Raw genomic sequence first — 17,178 nt, 5'->3', positions numbered from 1 at the left:
TATATATATATATATATATATATATAGTGGAGCAGTGCTAATTATTTAAAAGTGACCAGAAATAAAGTGCTAGTGGGCAAAGATACCAAAAATACTTCCCAAAGTGTATGTTGTCAAAAACATTCATGCAAATAAGTTCAATAAAAATTTCCAATAAAGGTAATCCAATAATAAAGTGCATCACATAATAACATTCAGATTGAATCAATTCAGTGAAAATAGTCCAATAATAAAGTGCATCCAAAAAAGTCAAATAATTTTGAGAGATAGTCAATCTCCTAGTCAAGATTTTAAATCGGTAAGTTCTTGTGCAAACAAGCCAGGATGAGGGGGACAGGGACAGGTGAGGGAGTCCAATTTATAAATGTAAGGTAATAAAAAATTCTTTCAGAATCCTCCACCAGTAGTGCTAGCCTCTCACCTTAAGGATAGACCCTAACTGGTCTAGTGATGCATCAATAAATCTCAAGATGGTTGCTTTATCTTCCTTGGTGTATCCAGGACAAGGAATCACTGCAGCTTTTCCTCCAGCTTCCACTGACTTTTTCCTGGCTACTCTTCAGCAGCACTGCTGCTAGAGATACTGACCCCTCAGACCACCAGCTCTTCTAGGCGCACTGTTTGGAACTTCTGAATACACACAGCATTGAGCTCCTTTAAGCACACAGCCTTGAGCTTGGGGAGTTGGAGCAATGGCTACCATTGAGAAAGTCTCTGTGTGGCGATATATGCTGTGTGTGTTAAGAAGCTCAAGGCTGTGAGCTTAAAGGAGCTCAATTTTATTTTATTGAACTTATTCACATGAATGTTTTTGCTAAGGTACACTTTGGGAAGTATTTTTGGTATCTTTGCCCACTGCTTCACTATACATATATATGACTTACTTTAGCCAACCCAGTTCAGGTACAATGGGTCCAACTATATTAAACACATGTTTCTGTTTAATGAGTATGGGAATATCCATGCTCAGTTTGCTTCATTAGGTTAACTTCATTTTTCCCCCAGGGCTCTGAGCCAAGATTGATTTTTGGCAAAGCACTGAATATTGCTTTCTTGTGTAACTTAGGCTGTTCACCTATGTGCAGCAGTTATCCTTAGACGCTGCCATGGGCATTGCTCACTTAACACAGGCAAGAAGAGCAGTGGACAAGCACATTAGGTTCTGACTAAGCTTTTGTTGTAAAATATACTGTATAAGCGTTTACTCTATTTCACACAAAAATGTACCACTTCTAAATTGGAAATAGTCATCCACAGATATTGTAAGTTTACATTTTCTCTTAATGATAGGTTGGAACATTGTGAGTTTAATATAAACATTTAGTAAGAATTCAATAGAGAATTCCAGGAATAAGATTTTTTAAAGTAACTAGTATAAATAATCAAATCTGTCTTTATTCTTGATTACTCTATTCCCTTTATACAGTCATATTTACAACATAAGAGCCAACAACTATATATTTTGAAGTCCTACCTAAGCACTTCATTCAGTGTACCCCAATCTGAGGAACATGATAGATTTTTCTATTGCATTAAGATTATAATATATATGAACAGTTGTAATCAGTCAGGGCTTTATTGCCTTTATCAGTGCTGTTAGTTTAACTATGTAAACATACTTGCAGAAGCAGAGCTCCTTGCACAACTGCAAGCAGGGATAGAAAGAGTGACTAAGGCAGCAGAAGTTGTAAAAAATATTTTTTCCTATAATAGTAACTTGTCAGATAGGTGAGTACTATTTGCCATGATTTTTAAGCAGAAAAAAACACACCTTAAAAAACACATAGGGCTGAAAAGATCAGTATTTACCTTGTATATTCTCTGTAGATAACTTTTCCATCTGCAGCTGACATTTTAGGTGACACCTTCACCTTACAGGAAGAAGGACCCATGGAGCCACCTTTGCATGTGTGCTCCCAGCTGGCTTGGTGGACACTTTTCCATATGTCCACAGAAGCTCATAGCCCCGGCGGCAGGCCATAATCCTGCTCCTCTTTCCAGCTGCTCATTGACAGCAGCTGGAGCCTGCACTGTCCTTGCTGTTCTGTGCCTATAAAGGACATAAGGAACATGCTCTACTACCCAGAAGTTTCAGAGGAGCAGAGGTGAAATTATGCCCAGATCGAAGTGGCACTATCCCCAGCATTAACATTTTTCACATGTCCTAAAGCAAACCAGTATTAAGAAAATATGGAGGCTGCCATTGCTTTAGGCTAGGTTCACACCGGAGCGATGCGGGAACGCCGCAAATCCGCGGCGTTTTCCCGCATCGCATGCCTCCCGCCGGCAGTTCACACTGCCCTATGCGGACTGCTGGGAGTGTCAATGAAATGTTAATGACACCCCCAGATCAGTTCGCATATCGCAGTGCGATCTGCAAACTCGGACAGGAATCGGATCGCATGGTGTGAACACCCATGCAATCCGATTCTGCTGCGGACCAAAAAAAGGGTCCTGTGCGAGTTTGCGGCGGGTGCGATGCGAATTCAGCCATACTATCTGTATGGCTGAACTTGCATCACACAGAGATCGGATGTGATTTGCACTGCAGTGCGGTGTGAATCACATCCGGGTCTCCCACCCGCAGCGGTGTGAACCCAGCCTGAGTCTGAAGACAAAGCTGCTGCTCTTTAGGCTTCATTCACACAGCTGGAAAAATGTATTTTCTTTCAAAAGATTTTTATTTTTCAATAAAAGAACAAAATTAAAATGCATGCACTTATTCCTGTGTGACAATATCAGATTCGTTTGGAATACAGTTAAGGGATGTATAAGGACACGGGAAAGATGAATTGAATAGTCCTCAAATATGATCCTCATGTTGCCCCAGTTTTTGGGGACCGACTGAGGAGATCAGGAAAATATTCCGGGCACCCCTTTTGAGGATCATTCTGTGCCTAGGGAATACCCTCCAACCCCCCCCCCCCCCCCCATAGGAGAAACTGGCTGGGGGTTTCTGACAACTGAGGCTGCTGGGAAGAGAACATTTGAGCCAAGGCATCATGTTCCTTTGAGGTGGGTACCTTTAGTATAGTCTTCTCAGAGGCGGTGTATCATAGATACCCTTGGTATGAAGAGAAGGTATTAAGTGTATGGTGTAAGAGGGAAAGGAGGGAGAAAAGTAGGAAAAGAGGAGCGAGAGAGGTAGAAAAAGAAGCCAAGCAGTGGTGGAACAAGTTTGTTAGGCTTGTACCCTAGGTATGAGAGGTATGCCCATATATTTGGCCTAGGGTTCCCAAGTGGCTTCAAATTCATTGGTTTTGTCTAAGAGGATGCTTGTGAGTTTTTCCTGGGACATAATCCATGAGATTTTGCAGAAAAATGTATTTTCAAGTGCTTTTTTAAGTACAGATCTCAACACAGCTGCACTGTTTTAATGGAGACATTTGAACAGGTGTTTTAAATCCCATTCATGAAATTTGACCTGGGCACATCTATCTGTAGTGTTTACTTATCTCTCTTCAAAGCTCTAAGTGCCCTGTCTTTCTGCTGCTCCATTCCTCTGTTATCAACAGAGTAACTTCTGACAAATTCTTCAACACCGGGGATAAAAGCAGCTGAAATTTTGTGTCAGGGAGGGAGCTTAGAGGTAGATAAGCAGTTAGCTTGTTTCTGCATTCTTTTGCCTATGTGGGGGGGGGGGGGGGAGTGACTTTCCTTCAATCAGCTCTTACACTCTGTAAGCCCAGACTACCCACCCACTGCTGGAGGAGAAAGAGAGATTTCTAAAGTGATCTGCACTTTCAAAATAGTGTAAAAAGGGATAGACATCAGATATACATGTAAAACTTATGTGGGGAAATTTGTTTAATCTCTGCGTATCATCTGAGTCTATTCACTTCATTGGGTATAGGAGAGGATTTAAAACTACTTTAATACTTGATCCAGCTCAATAACTCAGCATGTGTTAAAGTCATCAAATTAGCAAAACAGACAGGTAACTAATGTTTTCTTGAGGAGGTCAGAAATTGCAGCCACTCTATTTTTCTTTTCTCCTTTAAACAGCCAGTGTGTCTGCCTGTGAATGCTAATACAATAGTGCAAGGAGACTGGGGAGGTAATTCTTGGCTGCAGCTCACTATTTAGAAAAAAATCCAATTTGGTAAAAATCTTCAGATGTGTGTGGAAATGTTTTCTTGGTGTCAGTCCCAACCATTTATTGAAAACTGGTGTACCAACCATAAAAACATGTATAAGGACTACCTGAACAGTTCTTCATGTTGAGGGCAAGGATGAAGATGCACAGTCAGTTTATCTTTTCTGACTTTTTATCATCTGAGTATCACAGATGCTGTGCCTGCTGCTGACTGACAAACTGACACAGCCATCAACCCTTTTAGATCAAGTCATTACCATAACACTATATCAAAGACTGTAACGAAGCTCAAATTATGGAAATGATCGTTACCAGGCAAATCAAATCAGCTTATATGCTTAAAAAAGGAGCAGGGCCAAATGTTTCATTTGGTTGGAATGTGATTTGTTTTCCTTGCCTTATATTGATTCCCCTTTATCATAAAACACAATCTGGCAAGGAGTCCTGTTCTTTTCTTATAAATGTATTCTCCGACCAAATTAATTAAATAAATATTGATATCGCACAAACCCTTTGCCATCTCTGTACAATGAAAATAGACAGACTGTTTTTTCTTGGTTAATATTCTGTCTGTTTTCTTTTTCTCTGAGAAGAACTTGTGTTTTTACTCTGGTAATTAAAGAGGAAGTCCACCCCCCCACCCCCCCCCCCCCCCCATGAAAAATTCAAAGTTAGCAGCTACAAATACTGCAGCTGCTGATTTTTTATATATGGACACTTACCTGTAAAGAGAGCCCGCGATGTCGGCACCACAGCACAGCCGCCGTTCCTGGTAAGAGAACCCTAATGCGCATGCGCGAAGCGCACTGCGATTTTTTATTGTTCCGGCGGTGGAGGAGGGGCCAAACTTCTGTGAACCACGTCAAACACAGGTACCCATTCCTCCCTCCCCCCTGCAATGTGGCACCGGAGAGAAGGAGGAGATGGATATAACTTTTTAGTGGAACTCCGCTTTAAATACCTCTGGATGAGTGGTTGATAGGTGGATAAGTTAAAATGTCTACTGCAAGTTAGCAGTATTTAAAGCAAAACTTTTGTGTGTATTTAGAGAGTTCATAATTTAAAATAATTTTGTAACATTTACTTTTTAAAGTTTTTCTTTCATTTTGGATAGAATGAACAAGAATTGTAACCCCCAGCAGGTTTTTATTGCTGTGTTTATCCCTTTATTTTTCTTGGTAACCATTGTCCCTGTGACTGAAAATTAGGGGAAATCTATTCTTTGAACCTTGAACGTATTTCTTTTCACTTTCTGTTGTGTCTACAGGGTAAAGACGTGAAGGGAAATCTTGCAAATTGGCCACAGAGAGGGAAAAATTCTTTACTATATAAAATATAAAAAAAAAAATTGGCTTTATTTACATTTTCTTTATTATGTTAATGTTATGTTATTTATTATGCAACAGTCACATTTTACTTATTATAGATATTACAATTTTTTAACATTTTACTTTTTTTATAGATTTCCTTCTGCATTTTCTGTATATCTGGGACACTTGATTAGCACACCCGCTTAATAGAAAAACTCCATGGCTTAGAATACTGATTACCTGGCTGTTGCTAATTTAGTATAAATATTTCTGATTCATGGATCTGAAACTATTTTGCAAGTAGCCTCCCATAGACTTGCAGGTATGCAGTGTCCCTTTGCAGCCAAAACTCATTAGGAGTTAACGATGACTTATTTCCCAGTGTGATGCAAAGGATCACAAATATGTGGGTTTTGTTATCTTTCGAGACTCTGGAGAAAATACTTAACTAGTGAAATATGTTTTCTTTCTGGGAATAATGCTTTTATTTCAAGTAGTGCTAAATCAGAGAATGGTGTAATTCCTGAAAGCTAAACAAGACTTTGAGCAGCCTGATATGGGAAAGTTGGACTGTTAGTTCTCAAGGGACGTCTGGTATTTAGGCTTCATCTAACTTTCTAGTACAGCAGGGAAAGTAATCAAATAACAATTTCAGAAGATGTACTGTGAGTACAGCATTTGTTGAGATTGTTTTATTGAATTCCGGCGTTTCTTTTCTTCATAATCCTAACAAAACATGAAACAAATTTAAACAGTAATGTTTTCTTTTTCTTTTGTTTTACCAGTCATCTCAACCAGGACTTCACCCTCCCCTCTGCCATTTGCAACGCAAGCTATACTTCCTCCGGCCCCAAGTTCCTACTTTTCTCATCCAACAATCCGATATCCTCCACACCTGAATCCTCAGGATGCCCTGAAGAACTATGTTCCTTCTTATGACCCGTCCAGTCCACAAACAAGCCAGGTAAAGAAAATGCCACAGTTATAATTATAAACCCCCATGAATATCAGCCCCCATGAATGCATAAAAACAGACGTACAAGTAGTGTTCCAGTAGAGATATTTTTACATAAATAACTTTTGGAAAATAACTGTAAGGTTTATCAATTGGAATGTGCTGTTTGTGTTATTGTTTACAACAGATAAGGAGTGAACCATGGACCTACCATTAACAGACAGTGCACATATGTTGCCATATGATAATAAAAAGATCACAGGACTTTATGTTAAACAAAATGTGTGGAGGTGTAATGCATTATATTCAAAAAGGAAATATGTTATTATGTCATTATATAAATAAAGGGGTTGTAAAGGCAGGTTTTATATCTTAATGCATTCCATGCATTAAGATAAAAATCCTTCTGTGTGCAGCAGCCATCCTCAGCCCCCCTAATACTAACCTGAGCCCCATCGCTATCCATCAATTTTCATGAGTCCCACGGCCGTCTGGCACTCTCCCTCCTGATTGGCTGAGACACAGCAGTGGTGCCATTGGCTCCCTCTGCTGTCAGTCAAAATCAGTTATCCGAGAGAGAGAGGGGCGGGCTGAACCGCAGCTCTATATCTGAATGGATACACAGAGTAGCAGCTTAGCTTGGGTGCCCCCATGGCAAGTTGCTTGCTGAGGGGGCACTCGACAGGAGGGAGGGGCCAGGAGTAGCAAAGAGGGACCTGAGAAGAGGAGGATCTGGGTTGCTCTGTGCGAACTGCATGGAGCAGGTAAGTATAACATGTTTGTTATTTATTTTTATTGTTTAAACAAGACTTTAATCACTTTAATTTGAATATTAACTGATAGATATGTTCACTTTTTGTTTAGATGCAATTTTAAAGTGGATCTTTCAGTGACTTTACAAGTCTGCATGCATACATTGCTGGCATGCCACATTATACGACAGTATAATTTTCCAAAAAAGCTGTATTTTTAATCATTAAAAAGCAGTAATTGAGTTGCAGTCATGTGGTTTTGCATAGACTGAGAAAAAAAACATCAGTCATAATTTAATTCTGCAGTAGGGACACATTAGTGAATACAACCTGGAACAGCACAGGTGTTTACATATTTTGTGTCATATCTGAGTCAGCATCTTACTCCTAGAGATATATGCTAACTAGAGATGAGCTTGAGTTAAATCTGAATCTGGAAGTTCGCTGTCATTGCTAGGTCCCTGTGCTGTAAGCATGAGATTCTGCAACCTGCACTTATACAAAGGGGGAGGGATGCTTGTGGCATCATTGCCCTAATAGGGCCAAATGGCCCTATTAGGGCAGTGGCATTGGCCTGATATGGCCTTTGTATACATTAGCAGTAGAGCAGGGAATCTCCCATACGCAGCTTATTGGCTCAGCAATGACAGCTAGCTTCTGAGTTTGAACAAACTTGGGTTTGAACTGAACCCAAGCCCGAACCTAAGCTTATAACTAAAGCCAACTAAACAAAATGGCTCTTTTCTTCAGGAGTAGGGATGAGCCGAACACCCCCCGGTTCGGTTCGCACCAGAACTTGCGAACGGGCCCCGCGTTCGTTACGAACGTTAGAACCCCATTGAAGTCTATGGGACTCGAACGTTCGAAATGGAAAGTGCTAATTTTAACGGCTAATATGCAAGATACTGTCCTAAAAAGGGTTTGGGGATCTGACTCCTGCCTCAGGGGACATGGGTCAATGCAAAAAAAAGTTTTAAAAACGGCCGTTTTGGCGGGAGCACTGATTTTAATGACGATTAAAGTGAAAAAAAAAAGTGAAATATTACTTTAAATATGGTGCCTGGGGGGTGTCTGTAGTATGCCTGTGAAATGCCACGTGTTTCCCGTGTTTAGAACAGTCCCTGCACAAAATGACATTTAACGGAAATAACACCATTTAAAACTGCTTGCGGTTTTAATGTTATATCTGGTTCCTGCAATATGGTTGAAAATCATTGAGAAAAATGGCATGGGTAGCCCTCCCTGCCCATTACCAGCCTATTTGGGTCTTGTACGCATATTAAGGGGAACCCTGTACCCATATTAAAAAAAGGAAATGCGTGTGGCCCCCAGGCCCTATATACTCAGAACAGCAGTATACAGGCGGTGCAAACAAGACAGGGACTGTGTAGGTTTGTTGTGTTAAGTTGAATCTGTTTGTAATTTTCAACTGGTACATTTTTAAAGTGTAGCTCCGTTAAAAAAAAACAATTTTTAAGCTTTTTGGAAAACATAGGGAAGGGTTATCACCCCTGTATAATTTGTTTTGCCGTCTTTTTTCATCTCACTTGCTGCTGTCTCCTTGCGTTTGCAAGTAGGAGATGTTTGTAAGTTGGATGTTTGAAAGTAGGGGCCTGCCCTATATTATAGCGGTATGTACTGGGTACAGAGCACGCAGACAGCACGCACTATCTCCTAACACTACTGACTGCAAGCTCTATTATTAACCACTTGACCACTGGGCACTTAAACACCCTTAATAACCAGACCAATTTTCAGCTTTTGGTGCTCTCACATTTTGAATGACAATTACTCAGTCATGCAACACTGGACCTATATGAAATGTTTGTCCTTTTTTTCACACAAATAGAGCTTTCTTTTGGTGGTATTTAATCACCTCTCAGTTTTTTTTATTTTTTGTGCTATAAAAGAAAAAAGACCGGAAATTCTGCGAAAAAATGAATTTTTCTTTGTTTCTGTTATAAAATTTTGCAGATTAGTAATTTTTTCTTCATAATTTTTTTTTTACTGGTTACATGTTTTGAGTTGCAGAGGAGGTCTAGGACTAGAATTATTGCTCTCGCTCTAACGTTCTCGGCAATACCTCACATGTGTGGTTTGAACACCGTTTTCATATGTGGGCGGGGCTTACGCATGCGTTCGCTTCTGCATGCGAGCACATGGGGACATGGGCGCTTACATTTTTTTTTTTTTTTTTTTATTGTTCATTTTACTTTATTTATTTTAGTTTGACATTTTTTTCCCCAAAAATATATTTTTGATCACTTTTATTCCTATTACAAGGAATGTAAACATCCCTTGTAATAGGAATATGGGGTGACAGGTCCTCTTTACAGTGAAATCTGGGGGTCAATATGACCCCACATCTCACCTCTAGGCTGGGAAGCCTGAAATAAAAAAAAAAAAAAAGATTCTGGCTTTGATCGTACTGGCGAGTTGGTAGAAGCACCGGAGGGCGGTGAGGGGTGGGGGGCGTCTATGGCTGGGTATTTCAGGGTATCACCGAGTATGGCTGGGTATCTCCGAGTATGGCTGGGTATCTCCGAGTATGGCTGGGTATGGCAATTTATGGCAGGGTATTGCAGAGTATTGGCGGGGTATTGGCGGGGTACTACAGAGTAATAGCAGGGTACTGCAGAGTATTGGGGAGTACTACAGAGTAATGGCAGGGTACTGCAGAGTAAAGGCAGGGTACTGCAGAGTAATGGCAGGGTACTGCAGAGTATTGGGGGGTACTGCAGAGTAATGGCGGGTACTGCAGAGTATTGGGGGGTACTGCAGAGTAATGGCAGGGTACTGCAGAGTAATGGGGGTTACTGCAGAGTAATGGGGGGTACTGCAGAGTAAAGGCAGGGTACTGCAGAGTAATGGGGGGTACTGCAGAGTAATGGCAGGGTACTGCAGAGTATGCACTGGTATTGCAGAGTATTGGCAGGGAATTGAGGGGTTCAATTCGGTGAGCAGCGATGTGGGCACTGCAGATGCAGCCCACATCGCTGCTGACACCGATCTCTTTCCCCTCCGCTGTACCGATCGGTACAGAGAGGGGAGGGAGGAACCGGCGTCATAACATGACGCCGGTTTGTTTACAAGTGATCACTCCGTCATTTGACGGAGCGATCACGTGGTAAACGGCCGCGGCTCACGGATGCTCTCGAGTGCGCGCCCCAGGGGGCGCGCAAGAGCAGAATTCTGGGAGGCCGTTAATTAACGGCCTCTCAGAGTTAAACAACCGCCCTGAAGCCGTTAATCGGCAATGGGCGGTTGTTAAGTGGTTAAAGATAGATCACTAGCTAGCTATATAGGTGAGGTGAATATAGTGTAGTGGTGTATACTGCGGTCAGGGCACAGACAATAACCACTACACAAGAGCAAGATAGGAAATCAGCCAAAAACGATTGGTGTGTAACTGTGTTGAAGGTACACAGAACACCCACTGCTTCAGATTCCAACACACTACACGAGGCCGACTCAAAGGCGGCCTTATATAGTGTGGGGCGTGCACTACACAGCCTGAGCTATGATTGGCCACAGGCAGGATGCCTGTGGCCAATCATGGCTCTCCGCGCTGCTGGCACTGCGATTGGCCAAGCATGCGGGGTCACAGTGCATGCTTGGCCAATTATGTGCCAGCAATGCACTGCGCCATCGCAGTGCATTGTGGTCCGCGCGCACCATACGAATTTTGACGCGAACGGACCAAGAGTTCGGATTTCGCCGAACGCCCGAACAGCCAATGTTCGAGTCGAACGTACGTTCGACTCGAACACGAAGCTCATCCCTATTCAGGAGTGAATGACAAATAATTGCATTTTCAGGAGGAAGTATGGTGGCCTATATTTGTGGTAATAAATGCCTATTCAGTACTTAGCTTGCATGTACTGCCCATGCACAATATATCTGATACTAGGTCCACTTTAACGCGAATATAACAGTAAAACATCAGTGAAAAAATCTACGTTGAAATTATCTTGATTATTGTAGCATTATCTGGATATTGGTTTCAGCTGCAGTATACATTGTGAAACGTGACATTTACTTATATTAATTGCTATTTAAACCAGGACTGCCAGGGCTGTCCTGGATTTTGTAATGCAAAGAGGATGCATTTACAATTATTTTGGTTCTGAACAGTTTCAGCTTGTTTGGGTCAGGGCCAATCTGTGTTAGGTGGTATACTCAAAGTGAATCTGTAAAACACTGTAAATGTTTAATGTAAACGTTCTGCCTAAATATAGATACCACAAGATATTTCCTTTGCTAGTTTTGGATTGTTTTTTGAAGGACTGTAACTTCTGTTACATTTTTATTACAGATTAAATTCAATATAATGAAGCAATACAATCATGATCATTACCTATTTTCATAAACAAATTTTGTCAGAAAAGAAAATGTAAATTTGCTTAGTATCAGCATGTGATATGGAGGTAATTAAAAGTGAAATTAAGTCACAGTATACTGTTCTTCTGTGGTCATGCACTATAGACCAGTGGTTATCAACCCTGTCTTCAGGGCCCACCAACAGGCCAGGTTTTATGTATTACTTTGGGGAGATGCAGACTACAATACTGCTATCACTGAGCAGCAAATGATATTACCTATGATGTATTTCAGTTATCTTGAATACCTGGCCTGTTAGTGGGCCCTGAGGACAGGGTTGATGACCACTGCTATAGACAATAGACTAACCAAGCATGGAGGGCCAATATTTTCTACAAGGAAGATTCCTAGACAGAAAGTTTTCTATGAGCCACCTGTGATGATTAGCATAACATTTAAATTCCCCCCCCCCCCCCATTTTCTCTCACAATGCCAAATGTCAGAGATGGCTTTCCTCTTTTTGATACATTTCCTCTTCCTGTCAGGTTTCTAAGCAGCAACTGAGACGCAATCTCTGCACTAAGCCTTACATACAGCTATAACAACCCTTAACGCTTCTGTTCTCTATTTAGAACAGAAAAAGGATTTGTCAGGACATAATATTAAAGCCGATCTGTTTACACAGTGGAAGGTATAGCAGACTGTTGAAACAATGATCTTTTAGTATTATGTGATGAAAAAAAAAATTTGTATAAACATTTGCGTATTAAGATTTCATTACTGCCCCAACCTTAGATCATCTTAGGCATCATTTTATTTTCAAAATAGCCATTTTAAGAGTAGCCTTCCTTATTGAAATTCCACTGTAATAGTCTACGTAGTAAGAAAAAAATAATTTCCCTTGCACATATTGGGTTATAAAATAAGAATACAGGTTCACCTGATTTACTAACATTCACTTTGTGAAATAAATATATACCTTTCAAATGAATGTTTACTTTGCTAAGTGAACACCTTCTACTCCTATAGCAAATTAAGCCCAATATCTCAGTTCTGGAAAAAATGCTTTTCAGATATGGTATTGTCCCTTGAGACTTTTTTGTTAAAGTTTTGGCTATTCATAACTGTATTTAGCATACAGGCTAAATGTACAGTTTAAAAGTATTTATTATTAGCTAGAATTTGTGGCCTTAAATTGAGTTTACAGTCTGACATTGCTTTCTTAACCACCTCCCACCCAGCCACTGCACATATACGGCCGGGTGGGCGCTTCCTCCTTCTGAGTGGATGTTCAGGAACTTCCCTCAGAAGGAGGGGGATCTTGCACACGCTTGCCCATGCAGCTTGTGTCACCTGGACACGGCGCATCTCCGATCGGCAGGAGGACTCACTGTGATTGTCAGTGAGGAGAGCAGATCGCTGCAGCCAGCCGGTGATCAGTGAGTATGAGCTGTTTTCTACAGCTTTTTACACACTGATCACCGGTCCAGTGTCCCCACACAATGTAAACACACAATGTCCCCTAAATAGTGTCCCCAAAACACTGTCCCCACACACATGACCCCACACAGTAAAAGCACCTGTCCCCCACATATGTAACAGTAAAATCATATGTCCCAATGATCATTTGCACACATATGTCCATGATCATCTGAGCACATCTGTATGAGCTGTTTTCTACAGGTTTTTACACACTGATCACCGGCCCAGTGTCCCCACACAATGTAAACACACAATGTCCCCTAAATAGTGTCCCCAAAACACTGTCCCCACACACATGACCCCACACAGTAAAAACACCTGTCCCCCACATATGTAACAGTAAAATCATATGTCCCAGTGATCATCTGCACAAATATGTCCGTGATCATCTGCGCACATCTGTACATGATCATCTACGTACATCTGTCCATGATCACACAAACCAATTATTATACACTTAACGGAATTTTGTTTACCAAAGACTTGTAGCAGAATACATTTTGGCTTACATTTATGACAAAATTTGATTTTATTGGATTTCTTTTAAAACAGAAAGTAGAAAATATTTTTCTTTCAAAATTTCCGCTCTTTATTTTGCGTATATAGCAAAAAATAAAAAACTGATTTGTGAATAAATACCACCAAAAGAAAGCCCTATTTGTGTGAACAAAATTATAAAAATTTCATTTGGGTACAATGTTGCATGACCGCGCAATTCTTATTGAAAGTGCAAGAGCGGTGAAAGCTGAAAATTGGCCTGGGAGGTAAGGGGGTGAAAGTGCCCAGCATTGACATGGTTTAAGGAGAGTTCCATCTAAAAAATAGCATGAAATTATCATGACTATTATTAAATTTTGTTTTTCCAATGAGAGTTGTGGAAGTACAACATTAAATGAAAATTGCATTATACCTGCACAATGCACCTGTCAGCCATTTTAAACATTCAAAGAGATCTAACAGCTGTGTTAAAACAAATCAATAAAACTGGTTTTACTGGCACAGTTTCCGGTACTCATGAAACTACAACATCTTTATGGCCTCCCCGGATAAGCAACTGTGAATTTGCATGCGTCCCCAACCCCCCCCCCCCCCTTTTTCTGTCAGTACTTGTCTTCCCCTATTGGGCTTGCTTATTCTCTTTTCCTTTTTGCTCTCGCCTTCTTGTCTTATAAGTTCTGTGACTTTATGCCTTTTTCTTTCTATTGAAAACCAGCCTCTTGGTGATTTTAGTGTTTTACACTGTTGCATTCTTTGACTACTTTAATTTTTAGTTGCCGTCTTGACATCACCCTGCTTTGTACCTTGAAATATGGTTTTACTTTATTATAGGTTTGTGTAACAGTTTATGATTATTGTACCCTATATCAATGCTGGATTTGTATTGTCTTTCCTGGTGCATGCAATAAAACCTAGATTGATAAAAAAAAAAAAAACTTTTCAAGAGAAAGTTCTACATGAGGCACCACAGGGTATCCACTATTTAAAAAAACAAAACTCTTATATACCTGTCTTGATACTTTTTTACCTTGTTGCTAAGCTTTCAACCTTCCTAAGTTTTGTATTGTAGCACCACCCCCAGAGTTAATGCCAACTCACACATTGGACAGGAGTACTAAGATTTGGCTTAGATCTGTAGCGGGGAGAAGTTTGGCTCTTGCAGCCTAAAACCTCCAGGCACCCCCTTTCCCCAACTAACTGCTGATTTCGTTTTAAAAAGCAAAAATACAACTTCAATATATATAACTGTTTTATTAGTTCCTGTGGGGCTGGTAAGAACTCATTAGTCACTTCTATTATTTCTTTATTTGAAATCACAGTTTTTCTTATAGTGTTTTAGGAATAAGACTAGCTGACAGGGGTCACTTATTAGTACAGTACGTAAAAGCAGTGCTTGATTTTCACTTTTCAGGTATGCTTTTTGTAATAAATGACTGAAAAAAGTTGGTAGCTCAACAAATCCTTAACATACCACCACTTCAAACTGAGTGCAGGCTGAAGGATTGGGAAGCATATTTGCTTTAGCCCTTGTTCCAATAAGTGGCTAAGACAGCTGGAAGCTTCTTAGGTGCCTACCAGTTATTACACACATAAGATGTGTTCATACTTTTGGAAAGATGGAAAATTATTTTAACATAATTCATTGTTGCTGAAGTGTCTATGTTCCAATTGAACAAACTATTACAGCACACACATGCAAAAAAGACATTTACCTCCTGCAAGGCTTATTTAAAACACCCAACCATATTCAGAAAACATTGTCAAAAAATATTGGGATTTGGTCACACCATATTGCTATATGGTGCTTAAGCCGACTTACTGCGACAAAGTACCCCATGATTCTGGGACACAGGTGCCAGAAGACAGCGGGACCATTTACAAAGCGCAGCATGACTCGTGCATGTGCAGTTGAAAACTGAAGCCTGAGGGCTTCAATGCTGGTTTCCCTTAGTGAAGATGCCGGCGCCTGCACCCAAAGATGGTTGAAGAATCGGCTTGGGTGCCAGAATCACTGGATCCCTGGACAAGTAAGTGTATTTATATTAAAAGTCAGCAGCTGCAGTATTTGGGAGAGACTGGAGCTCTTCTTTAAGAATCTGAAAAGTCATCCTCTTCAGAAAGTCACAGTGCTTACTGGTTTTACTGACAAACATTTCTAAGCTAACTAAAATAGCCCTAATTTATGTCAATGAAATTTACAGGCAGCTGTGGAAAGTAGAGTGGAAAATGTAAGGTTTTCAGTCTTTATCATCTCCCCTGAGGGCTATACATGGAGGAATTATCCATAGTCTTTCTTTTAAGTATTTGATTTTAACCATGGGTTTTGTACAGCTGTTAAAGCAGCACCAATAAGCAGAGATCAGATAAACAATCCTGCACTCCTCATACACCATGGAGATGTGAATGTTTAAGTTTATATCCTGCAAGTTCACTGATTGCCTTAAACAAAATAATGTTATTAGAGAACACATTTGTGCAGAACAAGTATCCCTGTTACAACAAATATATCTGTGTGTGAAATTGTGAGCAGCTGGAAACCTTCATACAGTCTTTCAATTTGGAGAGCTGACTTGTATTGTATAAAACAAGAAGCCTGTGTAGTGGTTTGTCTAAATTGTTCAAGTCATTATTTGGGTTCCACTCAGTTTTGACGATTGCTAACACTACAGTGTCTGCACCCTAATGAAACTTATCACTTTAGATGACTAGTTGGGTGCAGGGATAGTTACTGTATTTTGCTTGTTGTCTTAACTGGTTAATGACAGACTATCAGAAACCTTATTTGAAAATGGGAGGCCACAGTAACCCAGGAAGTAGTAGAAAGCCATTTTTCAGAGGATGCCTTGAACTAACCGGTATTGTTATAAAGCCAATGCTGCATCATGTAGTATGTATTTTTAAGATGGTTATACACTACTAGATTTTCAAATGAAATGTTTAATTTCAAGAATGCTTGTTCAATTTTATAATCATTAGTAGGGATGAGCCAAACACCCCGTAGTTCGGTTCTCATCAGAACATTGTACGAACATACGAACACTGTTAAAGTCTATGGGCCATGAACATGAAAAATCAAAAGTGCTCATTGTAAAGGCTTATATGCAAGTTATTGGCATAAAAAAGTGTTTGGGGACCTGGGTCCTGCCCCAGGGGACATGTATCAATGCAAAAAAAAGTTTTAAAAACCCCCGTTTTTACGGGAGCAGTGATTTTAATAATGCTTAAAGTGAAACAATAAAAATGATATATTCCTTTAAATATTGTGCCTGAGTGATGTCCTTAGTATATCTGTAAAGCAACACATTTTTCCCATGTTTATAACAGTACCACGGCAAAATTACAGTTCTAAAGGAAAAAAGTAATTTAAAACTGCTTGCGGCTGTAATGTATCATTGGGTCCCATCAATATAAATAAAAATCATTGAAAAAAAACAGCATGGGTCCCCCCAATCCATTACCAGGCCCTTTGGGTCTGGAATGGATATTACAAGGAACCCTGCACCAATTTTTTTTTTTTTTAAATGGCGTAGGCCCTTCAGGTCTGGTGTGGATTTTAATGGGAATGCCAAGCCAAAATAAAAAAAATGGCGTAAGGGTCCCCCCAAAATCCATACCAGACCCTTATCCAAGCACGCAACCTGGCAGGCCACAGGAAAAAGGGGGGGCAAGAGAGTCCCCTCCTGAACTGTACCAGACCACATGCCCTCAACATGGGGAGGGTGCTTTGGGGTCACCATGTTAATGGGGGCAATGGCTTTATCCCCA

General features: G+C 40.4%; 1 protein-coding gene across 10 annotated transcripts in view; it reads left to right on the top strand.

The window, feature by feature from the left end:
* Positions 1 to 17,178, top strand: part of NFIB (nuclear factor I B) — a 611,459-nt gene that overhangs the window by 516,139 nt on the left and 78,142 nt on the right. For all 10 annotated transcript variants that reach the window (XM_077475108.1, XM_077475113.1, XM_077475111.1 and 7 more), the window contains one exon: positions 6,192 to 6,370. In XM_077475108.1, coding sequence (XP_077331234.1) covers positions 6,192 to 6,370 — 179 coding nt within the window. The remainder of the gene's footprint in view (positions 1 to 6,191; positions 6,371 to 17,178) is intronic.

This window comes from Lithobates pipiens, unplaced genomic scaffold (genome assembly GCF_037356315.1).
Source record: "Lithobates pipiens isolate NorthernLeopardFrog02 unplaced genomic scaffold, aLitPip1_a1.2 Scaffold_13, whole genome shotgun sequence".
In the NCBI taxonomy this organism is placed as follows: Eukaryota; Metazoa; Chordata; class Amphibia; order Anura; family Ranidae; genus Lithobates; species Lithobates pipiens.
The sequence above is the reverse complement of the archived record's forward strand: the minus strand, read 5'-3'. Positions and strand labels throughout refer to the sequence as shown.